The sequence below is a fragment of the Pezoporus occidentalis genome, unplaced genomic scaffold (genome assembly GCF_034315485.1).
Source record: "Pezoporus occidentalis ecotype Australia unplaced genomic scaffold, CSIRO_AGI_Poc_V1 ctg341, whole genome shotgun sequence".
NCBI classification, from domain to species: domain Eukaryota; kingdom Metazoa; phylum Chordata; class Aves; order Psittaciformes; family Psittacidae; genus Pezoporus; species Pezoporus occidentalis.
The window spans coordinates 362,239-375,226 of NW_026915387.1; the positions used below are offsets into that span (position 1 = coordinate 362,239).

Genomic DNA, 12,988 nt, shown 5'->3' on the forward strand with positions numbered 1-12,988 from the left:
ATACTGATACCAATAATACAATTAAATCATCTCACACACACACACACAGAGGCACGGGGAGGAACGCACCCGCACCAGCCTGCGTGCAGCACATGAACCTCGGCTTTTAGCGGAGCCATGATTGTACGGGGGAAAGAGGGGGGGTTCTGTGTGTCCATAGGCTGGCCCCGAAGCCCCCCCCCCCAAACCCCAGCGCTGCCCGGGGGGGTGTCGAACACCCCGCAACCCCCGCGAAGGGCGTCGGGGCTGCGAGCGGGGCGGGGGGGGGGGAGAGCGGAGGAGGAGGAGGAGAGAGGAGGAGGAGGAGGGAGGAGGAGTGTGTGCGTAAGGGAGGCGGGGGGGGGGGAGGAAACCCTCATGGAAGTATGAAGGAGATGGTGGGAGGCTGCTGTGTCTGTTCTGATGAGCGGGGCTGGGCGGAGAACCCGCTGGTGTACTGCGACGGGCACGGCTGCAATGTGGCGGTGCACCAAGGTAAGGCACCGGAGACCGGCTCGGCCCCGACCCGACCGGCACCGGGCACCGCGGGGCCGCTGCCGCCGCCGCCGCCGCCTTCCCCCTCCGCCTCCGCCGCCGGGAGCCCCGGGGAGGCCAAGGGGAAGGTGACGGGGAGGGGGGGGGACGACGGGACACACACACGGGGGAGGCGAAGGGGGACGGGAGGGGGGGGGGCTTTGTTTTATCCCTATTGTTCCAAATAACGGTGTCGCCGCCGGCCTGGCTCGGCGGAGGAGCCGCGGGGGGGAGCGGGGCGGGCATCAGCTGCGCCCCGGTTGTCGGGGATGGCGAGGGGGGGGACACACGACACACACGCACCTCTGGGGGTGCTCGTTACCGGGAGCCTCGGGGGGGGGGTGTGTGTGGTGGTGGTGGTGCCTCCTGGGGCGGCGGAGCCGGGTTCTCCCCCCCCCTCCCTCCCTCCCCGTTCCATCGGGTAGGGCGGGCTTCTGAGCCCCGGGGAACGGGGCTGGAGGGGGGGGGGGGGGGTCCGGTACCCTCCGGTAACCCCCGGGGCGGGCGGTAGGAGGGCAGCCCCTCTGCTCGCAGTGCTGCGGGTGATTTGCATTTTAAATGACTTGGAGCACGCCCCTAACACACGGCACCGGAGTGGAAAGTTTGTCCTCGGGTCTCCCACCCAAACAACAACAACAGCGAGATTAAAAGGATATGGGTTTGCTTTCGCTCCACGCCAGCAGAAAGGCACCGTGATTACCCTGGCTGCGTTGTTTTGAATAGCACGAAGGTTTCTGGGCTCATCTGGCATGTCTGTTTTTCCATCTATTATTATCCCATCCATCCACCAGCACATCGCCAGCCTCTTCCTGTACAAGCGCTCCCTCGGTGCCTTGATGCATGCTCCTGGTTCCAGCTCCGCTGGGCTCTGGGTCCGGAGCTTGGGCTTGCTTTTGCTTCCCCTGCGTTTGGTGTGTCCCTGCTCACGGGGTTATTAAGAAGTCGCTTACAACCAGGTGACTAGAGGGGAGTTACAATGAGGAAGTGAAGCTTGTGGGGATTTCTCTTCAGTCCGAGGTGATGCTCGGGTGTCTCCTGGCATCAAGCAGCCCTGAGGACCTGGCAGGACTTCCCTATGGAAAGATGCTTTTTTTCTGGTTTAATTTCACTGTTAGAAGTCTAAAATTCTCATTATTTATCAAACCCCATGCTAGAGAACAGGTTTCTTCATTGCTCTCTTTTTTTTGGAGGGAGATGAAGGGCATTGGCATCCTTCTGCCCACTCCCGAGATGAATAGAAACACTTTTGATTACCAGCAAAGGACAGCTTCACAGGTGGAAGAACATGCACCATGCTTTTATTCTTTTAGGGTGCCTGTTCCTAGGCCTGCACAGGTCTGGTGATTGGATGGTTTTGCCCTGCTGTTGTTTTGGTGGAGTTGGAACATGTTAGAAAAGCTTCAAGAAGGGCATCGCTTGCGTGCCTGGAAACCCCAACTGTCTGCTTAGGCCCTGGATATCCTTCAGGATATAGTAATGCATTTGTTGCTCTGGGAAGCTGTGGCTGCCCCATCCCTGGCAGTGTTCAAGGCCAGGTTGGACACAGGGGCTTGGAGCAAGCTGCTCTAGTGGAAGGTGTCCCTGCCCATGGCAGGGGTTGGAGCTGGATGAGCTTTAAGGTCCCTCCCAACTCAAACCATCCTGTGATCCTATGATATGCAGTGTAGCAGTGTGTAGCCCCTGTTCTTCAACCCTCTTTTTAAAGCCTGCTCATAACCCTCTCAGTAGCGTGGTGATTTGGTGGGCTTTTATTTCTGAAGTAGAAACAAACCACTGGAGGGGATCGTCTCATTGGGTGCAATCACACCCAGGGTTTGGTGCCTGTGCTGCTTGGATATCAGCAAAACCAAAGTTAACCTTTTGATATGATTGTACAGCTAAAGAACACTGGACAGCTAAAGAAACCTTGTTTTATAGCTACGCTTTAGGGCTGACTCTTAAAACTCCCAATCCCAGTTCTGTGATGGTGCTTAGAAATCTGCCTACCGAGGAACCAATTCGGAACGTTAACAAAACCATCTGATTGAAATGGAGCTCTAATAAGATAGTTAAGAACGCTTATGAATCATATTGTCAGCTCTGCCTTACTCGTGGTCTGCTTTCCTCCTTGCTTTCCTCCTTCCTTGTTTCCTTCCTTTTCGAAGCAGTGGGCACAGAAGCTCACACTGGCTCCAGCTGAGTGCTTGCCTTTGGCCCTAAGCCCGCTGCTAAAGATGGACCCAGACTCCTCTGTCATTGCTTTCATGTAGCTTCTATTTTCTTGTGCGTACGCCTTGGCTCATCTCACAGTCAGCTCTTTCAGTTTAACTCTACAATTGCATTCCTTTTCCTGCCTCATGTGGGATAACAGACCTTAGAGAGATGGAGAGAACCTATTGCGGGTCGTGTCTGGTCCATCCCCTGGGGAGCATCACAGGATTGCTTCCAGCAGGATATTTTCAGATGCTTTGTCCAACCTAGTTTCAAATGTCTCAAGTGACTGGGATGCCATTCCAACTGCTAGCTCGCATTTGAAGGTGGAAAAAGGAAGATATAATTTGTTCTTTCCTAGGAGACTCCCATACCCTTGTCTGAGATGCGTACTCTTCTTACCACTATCTTCCCCAGCCTCTTTTGCTTTAAACCCACTTGGTTTGGTGGCTAAGTGGTGGCTAAGAGCCCTTTGAGGGTCAGAACCGCTTCCTTTGGGACTCACAAAGACCATCCTTGGAGAGTTAGAGGGAGGAGATCGCAGAAGAAGGTGAACAATCTTCAAGCAGTGTTGCCCCATCTGAGACGGGCTAATTGGAAAGAAGTGGGAGCTGCAGCTTGCAGAGGATAGACCCCGAGAGCATCAGTAGTGATGTAGAAAGCAAGAGGGATGTGAGGTATAGCTGGATAAAACCAGATCTGTTGGGTTAGCAGCTGGGGACTTGTATTGACGCAGAACCTGCTCACAGGAGTAGTCCTAAACAGCCTGAACTCAGTGGTTTTGGAAGCCTGCTGGGAAAGGCTGGACCCGGAGCCAGTTCTGCTTGGTGTCTGAATTCTCATGGAGAGTATTTCCTTCATTGTGCTGAGATTTCATCTCAGTCCTGTTTCTGGTTAAGGGGCTTCATAGCCATCCTTTTCACAATGTTATATTTAGAATGATAATGACTCTTCAGAGGTAAGAAATGACTCTGTTTGTGTTCCCTAGGCCAGAGGTAGCCACGGTTGATGAAGCACTCCATTCCTGCTTAGGCCAGGTTTCCATAGGAATTTCTCATCCTGGGCATGAGCTTATTGGAAAGCTTGTGTCAATGGATCTCTTGGAAAATGCCCCCTGTTGCTGGGTATGGAAACTCGAAAGAGGAATAAAACATGCTGTAGATGTCATTTTGGGGTTTTGACACGCATCTCTGAGAGACAACAGCTCTGGCAACCTTTTGTATACCCCTGACATATGAAATGGTTGATTTAAAGATGATCTAATGAACTCTCTTTGCTCTTCCTCCAGCTTGCTATGGAATTGTCCAGGTTCCTACCGGACCCTGGTTCTGTCGGAAGTGTGAATCTCAAGAGAGAGCCGCCCGGGTGGTGAGTACGGAGCACGCTTGTACTTACACAGAGGAGCAGGTTCATTCAGTGCCCTTCATGCCACTACCGGGAGCCCCTGGCAGAAGCTACGGAGCCTGGAATTCCAGCTCTGCTGTGATTGCAGCCCCAGCTCTGCCTGTAACCTGCTCTATCTTGGTTATACCATAGGAATAGTTGTGTTAAACAATCTGATGCAATGCTGTTGGCCATTTTGGTGACAATTCTGCAGGATTCTGCTTTTAAGCAAGTTATCAATGTCAACAGCTTTGAGTCTTGGAGACCTCAGTCTCATTTAGAAAAGAAACAAAGCATGGCATTCTCCTAAGAGGTGCTTCCCCTGCTCCGCAGGAAGCTTTAGAGTGGAGGAAAGTTGGCATCCAGAGATGCTGCTGTGCTGTCAAAGTTACCACGCTGGCTGCCAGGCTGGATTGGCACTCGCATCTCCCTTGCAGCAACAGTCTCCTGCATAAAGGCTTCTGAGTCTGTGAAGCAGCGAAGTGACAGGGAGGTGGATGAGGGCTCCGTTTCTGGCGAAAGCAGTGATTCAGCAGCCTAGAACATTTACAAATGTTCTCAATTAATTCTGGCATTTCCCGGTGAGGCAGGGAAGTGGAAACAATCAGGCCTAGGGCTGCCTCTGAGCTCTATGTGGCGAAGTTATTTGGGCAGTAAACTAGGCTGTGAGTTTATGGCATGCCAGCTACTCTGCAGTTACTTCCCATGTGAGCCCTTATGTGATACGGCTGCACCATAGAGCATCTCGAGTTGGAAGGGACCCATAGGGATCATGGAGTTTGAGTCCTTGCTCCTCCCAGCCGACTGCTGGGGCATTGGGATGCAGTGTTAGGGATGCTGTGGGTGCTGCTTTTGCCGTGCAGTAAATCTTCCCCATTTCCTGCCTTTTGAACTGGTTTAGCTGAATCTTTGCTAAAGCACATGCTTAGGAAAGTTGATGTAGGTGAGCTCTGGGGATCTGTGCGGATAGCGTGCTTCATCTCAGCTGGGCTCTGCTCGCTGCGCTACAGAAGCTTAATCTGTCTCACAGATGGGCAAAGAACTTGGCAAAGATGAGTGAATGGGGGAATTAGGTGTCTGTACCATGCTTTTGGCGTTGCCTTAACTCATTCCTCATTGGAAGTGGGAGTGTAAACAAGGCCAGACTTTCAGACCCGAGCTCCTCTCCCATTGTAAGATGCTGCTTTTATGTGCACTGCAGTAAAGAAGATCAAATGTGTCTTTGAGTGGTTTTACATCCCGCAGGTAGTTTCATAGCAAAGAAAGGAATTTGGGTTTCCTGGGCCTCCTTCCCCCCCTGCTCTCCCAAATGTGCAGGTAGAGTGAAGCCATTCAGCATTAGCTACAACGCAGCGTGAGCTGTTGTAACAGGTATACACACAACCCTCCTTACCTGTACTCGTTGCAAGGACTGACTTTTCACGTGCACATTACACACTTCAAGCTGCCTTCAAGGTATCAAGACAACAATAACCCTGCAGGTGGCTCCTTCTTTAACTGGCTCTGGGTGAAAGCCGTTAGACAATGCCTGGTGGGCTTCAGTCGTGTCATTCAGTCCCGTGCCATTCAGTCCTGCTACTATAATAACTCAACAGTGATAATCTTCCTTCCTAAGCAGAGCTGGGGGTGATTTCCTATCTAAATCCCTCACCTTTTCAGTTAAACAGCAGCAGTCATAGCAACAGATGTGCAGATGGGTAAATCTAGCTCTTTGATGTAGGGAGCAGCATGATCAGAGTAAGGGAAATGAGTCAGGTCTTAAGAGATCTGTGCGTGGCTCTGCTGCTAAACCACTTCAGATCTGGGCTCTGTGGTCCAGCGAGGCTGGAGGTGTGACTCTTCCACTGCCCTGGGGTTCCACTGCTTTCTCCAGCTGTAAAGAGGGCATTACCACCCTGCAGAACCTGCCTTGAGGAGCTCGAAGGAGAGGTGCTGAGATTTGAGCACGAATTAGCCTGGCGGCAGCAGCAACAGGGTGGATTGCTGGTCGTGTTTCTTTCATAATGAGTGTGTGGCAAACTCCTTTGAAAAACAAGGTTTTTCTTCCCACATCTGCCTTCCCAGAAGCATCTCAAAGCAGTTTACAAGCCTTGTCCATAACAAACAGATTTCTTGGCTAAATCCTGATACTTCTGCTTTGAAAATGAGATGCAGAGGCACGGGCAACGTTGCACTCCTCGGGGAGTGCTTTTAAAACACAGCTCTCCTGATTCCTCTCTCTGTCCTTTGGAGAGAGATGGACTCCATCCCCAGTTCGGCTTTGGAGCTCTAAGTTTCAGGTGTAGTCTGGTGGTAAATCCCGGAGTGAGGAGCCCCAGGGGGTCAGGAGCTCTCATCTTACCCATCACAACCGGGTTGAAATCAACCGAGCTCAGCTCTTTTTCCCAGGGTTGAAATAAACCCCCCAGAGACCTCCTTGGCCTATGCAGGTTGAATAAGAGGAAGAGGTACTGCTAATCCCCGCTCATAACCCCTCCTCAGATGCTCAGGTCCCTAAAGGATGCTGTGGATGCTATTGTGCTTACAGTAAGCAACTGAAAGCCCCTCCACTTTGTAATCAAATTGTCTAGGAAGCCCGGTGAGCTGAATGGCCAGAGGGCACTCATGTGAGGGATCATGTGAAGGCTTTAGCTGTCATTTGGAGGCAGGGCTATTAAAAGTCTTGTGTGGGGCCGATGGAGCTGTTAACCCCTCTTGTTACAATCAGAGCTTTGCTAATCGCATGGTGGGAGAGCGGCTTTGATCTGAGGGGTGGAGGGGAGAGCGGAGGGGCCTTTTCAAGTGCAAATTTCTTATTACAGTGTCTCAGTTAACCCATTTCTTCTTCTGTCTTGGCTCTGCCGGGCTTTCCATAGTGATTGTGAGAGCAGCTCTGGCAGCCCAGACCTGACCAGGAGCCCTGAGAACCCTCTCCTGTATCACCCATCCCTATTTCAGGGCAAGTGAAACGGGGTCCTTGACAGCAGTGCTGGTCTTTGTCCTCTCATCTCTTCTATGTTATCACAGGGATGTGGGGCTTGCCAGAGGTGCCTGTTTGACAGCTCTCCATGCTTCACTCCCATGGAAGCACTTGAGGATTGGGCTTAGCCTCCCTTGTTGCCCATTGCGTTACAGTCCTATTTATTGTGCCAGTCTGTCCCGAAGGTAGAATTGCAGCAGAGGAAAGCTTGCTTGAGGGAAAACCTTTGTGGAAGGTCCTCGGGGACTACTTGGTAGCAGAGGCTTTTCCTTGTAGCCGGTTATTGCTCACTACGGCGGTGTTCTTTGAGGCATGGAGCATCTGCGCTGTTGAGCTGAGCCATCACAGCGAGGCGCAGAGCACAGGGTCCCACACGCTCATAGTGGCAGAGGTTCCTGTTTCCCTTTGACATCGGGCACCTCATTTAGAAACCTTCTGACAAAACCTCATTTAGAAACTTTCTGACAAAGCACATTTTTTTTTTTTTCACCGAAAACAAGGGGGTTTGTTTTGGGGTTTTAACAAATCTGACATTTTAACTGGGGGAGGAAATGCAGAGGGACTTTTTTTACAGGGGCCTGTAGGGACAGGCCGAGGGGAATGGCTTTAACCTGCCAGAGGGGAGACTGAGATGAGCTCTTAGGCAGAAGCTCTTCCCTGGGAGGGTGCTGAGGTGCTGGCACAGGGTGCCCAGAGAAGCTGTGGCTGCCCCATCCCTGGCAGTATTCAAGGCCAGGTTGGACACAGGGGCTTGGAGCAAGCTGCTCTAGTGGAAGGGGTCCCTGCCCGTGGCAGGGGTTGGAGCTGGAGGAGCTTTAAGGTCCCTTCCAACCCAACCCATTCCATGACTCTGTGAAATGGTTTGCACCTCTTCATGCCCTTTTTTAAAGTCAAAGGAAGCAAAAAGCGCATTGAAATCTCCCCTGACCCACGCCATCAGAAGCCAGCGGCTGTTTTCACGCATGGTTTGGGGCTGTTTTGGTGTGGCAACGTACCCCAAAGCCACCCCACCTTCCACCAACCCTTCCTAAAGGCGTTATGGCAAGGGGCAGAGCCCTCATGGCATAACAGGCTAATGTGGACGCTGAAATGAGTGAGGGGCTCATGTCTGGTGCCCTTGCTGGACCCCAGTGGAGGAGGCAATGTGTTCTTCGTGGTTCTCCCCCAAAATACGTCCAGAGAGAAGGAAGGAAGGGAAGAGGCAAAGACAGATTGTAGATAATGGTTTCTTTCTGTTTGCCTCCTCTCCGAGTCATGGCTTTCAGTTTTACCCCCAACCACAAAGCCTAAACCCCTTTTTGTTTCAAAAAGCCCCGTGCAAGTCAAGGTTCACTCGTTGCCCCGCGTCTCTTGGGCTGAGGCGTTAAATACACCCCCATCAGACAGGACGGCATCGAGCTGTGTCAGAGCATCTTTGCGCACCCAAACCACCCTCAGCCCTTCTTCCACTTCCTCTCTTTGAAAGCAGCCCCAGCTTTCATACCCGTGTTGTAAATGAATCATCTTTCCCGGCCCCGCGTCGCCGGGAGCTCGATTAAACTTGTTGTTTCTGCTTTGATTTCAAGAGATGTGAACTGTGTCCCCACAAAGATGGAGCCCTGAAACGGACCGACAACGGAGGTGAGTACATCCGTGCGGAGCTGGGTATGTCCACAGAGGCCTGGGGCTGGCTCGGAGCACACAGGAACTCGTTTCTGAGCCTGTGTCGCCAGCAAGGGAAGGCTGGAGGCTCCACACGAATGGAAGCACTGCCTTTTCCTTGCAAAACTTCACTTGCTGAAGCCCCCACACTGACAAGACCTTTCCCTATGGAGAAGCCTCCACAGAGCTCTGGCTGGCATTGGGACAGGCAGCTTCTTGAGCGTAACCAACCTTGATCTGGCTCTAAGAGAAATGGGGATGTTGCAGATATTTGCTTCATGCTTGCTCAGCAGCAGTGTGATCCTGGAGTTAGCAGAGCTTCAGCCCGGAGGCCCCATTCGAGAGCAGGGACCAGGACCCAGTAAAGATGCTTTTCTCTGCAGAACTCATCGTTGATGCTTCTCAGCCTCTGGTGCTGGGAAGTATTGTGGAGCCTGATTTAATGATGCTGCTGGCTGTAGAGATCACATTTAATTCCTCTCAAACACCTGCTTTTCAGAAAGGCTTCTGTACCTACCTGCCACTTACCTTAACACACAAAGAGTTAAATTAGAGAGGTCTTTCTTCTGATCCCCTCTTTAGAGAAGAAGCACCAAGTCCAGGGTATTTTGTAGAAGCATCTTCTAGAGATGGTCGTAAGTGCTAAGAGACTTGGTGCAATAGCACAAGTATTGTGCTGGGGGATTGTTTTATAGTAACATAGCATCTTCTTCCAAACATATTATTACATGGTCTGGTCAGGTCGGTGTAGGCAGGCAAAAGAAGTGCTAGAATCATGTCCCTTTACACAATTATATAGCTCAAGTGCTTATGCTGCTGTAGGATTCTGTAATCATGGAGTTTGGTTCTGCCTGCCCAGGTGAATCCATCCTTATGCTAACTAAATCTTTCCAGTGCAGTTGCCATACCAGGATGGATTAGCCCTCTAAGGCTTCTGACCTTCGAACTTGCTCCGTTCTGACGTGACCAGATGGAATTTCACCTTACACATCTGTATTTGTGCAGTGGCTCAGTGGATTTAGGTTTTAACTTGATTTGACTTGCTGAAAAAGAGCCTTCCTCGCGGGTTGATAACAGCCAATAAAGGGAGCTTTGTCTCCAGTGGTGTGGGGCTACACATCAAACCTGTCCCATCGACAGGAATTGCATCTCTTGGATGCTTTGGTTAGGTCTTAGCTTTGGGTCTCAGGTGCTGGGGGGATGCTTTTCAGGACGGTGGGTGCTGTACATTTCTGTTCCCAAAGAAACCTCTGTGTTCTGATTTAATGTGGAGGTGGTATCCGTCTGCTTTCACCCACAAAGGATTTGATTCCCAACCAAGTTACAACAAGCAGTATTTCAAATCTAACATCTAACTTCACTTGGCTCCCTTCCTATACTCCCTTCCCTCCCTCCCTCCCATGCTCGTCTGCAGCCCTCTCTGGATTTATGCCTCTCCTGGGTTGCTCCCTGTGAACCTCCTCTCTCTGTCTCATTTGCTTCCCCAGGGTGGGCCCACGTTGTCTGTGCTTTGTACATCCCAGAGGTGCAGTTTGCCAACGTGCTCACCATGGAGCCAATTGTCCTGCAGTATGTCCCCCATGACCGCTTCAACAAGGTAAGGCCACCTCTCTCTCCCGCTGCCCCAGGTGTGTTTGCCCTCCCTTGGCTTTTTGGGGTCATCTTATTCTACCCTGTCTATCCAGTTCGTTCTGATTTCCAGGGACTCAGATCCCTTTCAGAATAACAAAGTCAGTCCCCATTGTTGAAAATAACTCTTGGGTCTTCCGTTTCTCTCTCCCCCAACTCCCTACAACTTGAGCCATCTCCACTTTGGAGCTGGACGTTGGTCACTGCACCTTTTGGTCTGGCACTGGGAAATAACCCTGAACTGCTGTCCTAGGAGGCAGATGAGTGGACACAGAGTTAGGAGTTCTTGAAGGCTTTGCCTCCTGGACAGAGCCTTGGGTGGCATGGTTTAGTGTGAGGTGTCCCTGCCCATGGAACTGGATGGTCTTAAGGTCCTTTCCAACCCGAACTATTCAATGATTCTATGAACAGCAAGAGCAAAGGCACGGATTTTATCTGCCTAAATGAGGCCTTTTCCTTTCCTCTGCAGACCTGCTACATCTGTGAAGAGCAGGGCAGGGAGAGCAAAGCAGCCTCTGGTGCCTGCATGGCCTGTAACCGGCACGGCTGCCGGCAAGCTTTCCACGTCACCTGGTGAGTTCCACGCTGCGCACGGAGCTGGGCTGATGCTGCTGGGTGGCTTTGGTGCGAGGGGTCCCTCACCCGTGCTGAGCTCGGGAGGGGAAGGCAGAGGGTTCAGCAGCGAGGAGGAAGGCTGGGGATTTCCCTCAGCCCCTGTGGAATCCAAGAAGAGAAGAGATGAGTCACAAGGCAGGAATGTTCCTTCGGCAGCGCAGCACATGCACAAGTATCACTCGGATGATGCGATTTCAAGGGCTGATATTTCGGCGTGCCCTTGCAGCCTGAAAACAACGCTGCCTCTCAGCAGAGCAGGGGGGATTCCTCTACACGGATTCCTTCTTTTCCTCCATCTTTCGTTGGAATCACGACTGGTTTCCCAGGCCTGCCTTAAGCAAAGCAAAAAACTGCAAGATAAACCTGGTAGAAAAGCAGTGACACGTTTGAAGATGTTAATATGAATTAAAACCAGTCTGAACTTTTCCCCCCTTCCTCCTTGCATACCATTCGCCAAGCAGAACAGGAATCTTCAAGACCCTGCCTGGCTATCCTGAACTGCTCTTTGCCCTTTGATGGGATCTATGGTCTGACTGTGCAGTTTGCTCTATTCTCCCCCTGCTCTCATGTATTTCAGTGCCCAGATGGCTGGCCTCTTATGCGAAGAGGAGGTCCTAGAAGTCGACAATGTCAAATATTGTGGCTACTGCAAGTACCACTTCAACAAAATGGTGAGTGTCTTCATGCCTGCTGTGGAGATTTTGTCACAGGAAAGGCATTCCCTTCATCCTGGATTGTATCTGTACTGGGAGCAGTAAGAAATGACAAGAACACATAAGCAAGGTCTGCTGCCTATTTTCAGCCATTCAGTCAGAGTCACTTGGGAATAAAGATTAGTTTATATTTCACGTTTCTATAGCAGCTGTAAACCCATTTCCAAAAGTAGGTGTTGAGCTCTTCCCATCTGTGTTGGCCTCCCCGACCCACTCAGTGTGGCTGAAAGATAAGGGCCAAGAAAGGAGAGCAGCCACAGTGTTTGATGCTCCAGGGGAGCTTGGGGTAGAGCTCAGACACCCTGGGCAGGAGGGTAACACAGAACTGCTGCCCGAGGACACAGCCCAGAAGAGACTTGGAGTCGTTCACTATTGGAGGGTTATTTGGGGCAAAGGACTTCCCCCTATTAATTACAGTACAGGCGGAAAGAGGAACCCTTTTCCTCTTCTGCATAACTAGTAGACACCTGCTCTCCCTGCTCCAGCAGGAAGGAAACTCGATGCTCTCACTGCAGCTTTCTGTCTCAGTGCCACCTTTGTTGCTGGACTTTCCCACTTCTCCTTCCTGCTTATCAGTGCTGTCACATACAGTGACTGATGTCTTGAGCTTCCCCTGCAAGTCAGACTGGAGGACACCATTCCTGCCCTTCAGGTCCCCTCGCTATCTGACACAAGTGTAGCTCTGTATCAGGTTTACTGATGCTGAGCTAGATAGCAGGACTTCTGCTAGAAGCAGGGCATCCTTCTGCAAGCCCTCATGACTGAGAGCTGGACTCTGCTGTTCCGGAGGGCCGGCTTGTCTAAGCAGCCTTGCTGCTTCCATTGGGTTTGAAGAATGGGTTCTTATCAGCCGTGCCCTTCTTGTACAAGTGTCAGTGTACGTGGGCCACCAAGAAACAAAGATGGGGGAGTTAGATCTGTGTGTTGTTTGTAGCCCACTAGTAAGGTGCTTGTTGGGGTCCCCATGTTGGGAGCCAGGCTGGGCGCTCGGTACAGAAAGAACTTGGTCCTGCATGTCCTAGATAAGCCGTTCACCGTAACAGTGAAAGCTGGACTGTGTCACACTGTGTCCTCCCTCTCTTTCTCTGTTTCCCCCCCTTTTCCCATCTCCACCTCCTCTCCCCTTCCCCACTTACCTCAGAAGACCTCACGTCACTCTGGCGGTAGCTCCTTCATCGCTGGAAGGAGGAGTCGATCCGCATCCCCTGCTCAAGAGAAGCACGTATCCCACCACGAAAGGCCAAAGAAGGTAAGAGCCGCACAGAGTTTGTCAGCCCCGAGAGGCACGGCCGTGTGGGGTGGAGGGGAGAAGGGGAAGAGCGTGCAGAGAGCACCCATGGCCTCT

General features: G+C 51.7%; 1 protein-coding gene across 3 annotated transcripts in view; it reads left to right on the top strand.

The window, feature by feature from the left end:
* The first annotated feature begins 341 nt into the window (after window positions 1-341).
* The window catches only part of MLLT6 (MLLT6, PHD finger containing), a 43,874-nt gene continuing 31,227 nt past the window's right edge, over window positions 342-12,988 (top strand). For 2 of the 3 annotated variants that reach the window (XM_062629783.1, XM_062629785.1), the window contains exons 1-7: window positions 342-474; window positions 3,992-4,071; window positions 8,611-8,665; window positions 10,174-10,283; window positions 10,785-10,888; window positions 11,508-11,601; window positions 12,785-12,892. In XM_062629783.1, the coding sequence (XP_062485767.1) occupies window positions 366-474; window positions 3,992-4,071; window positions 8,611-8,665; window positions 10,174-10,283; window positions 10,785-10,888; window positions 11,508-11,601; window positions 12,785-12,892 (660 nt within the window). In that variant the 5' untranslated portion in view covers window positions 342-365. The remainder of the gene's footprint in view (window positions 475-3,991; window positions 4,072-8,610; window positions 8,666-10,173; window positions 10,284-10,784; window positions 10,889-11,507; window positions 11,602-12,784; window positions 12,893-12,988) is intronic. The other variant, XM_062629784.1, reaches the window with a different exon arrangement.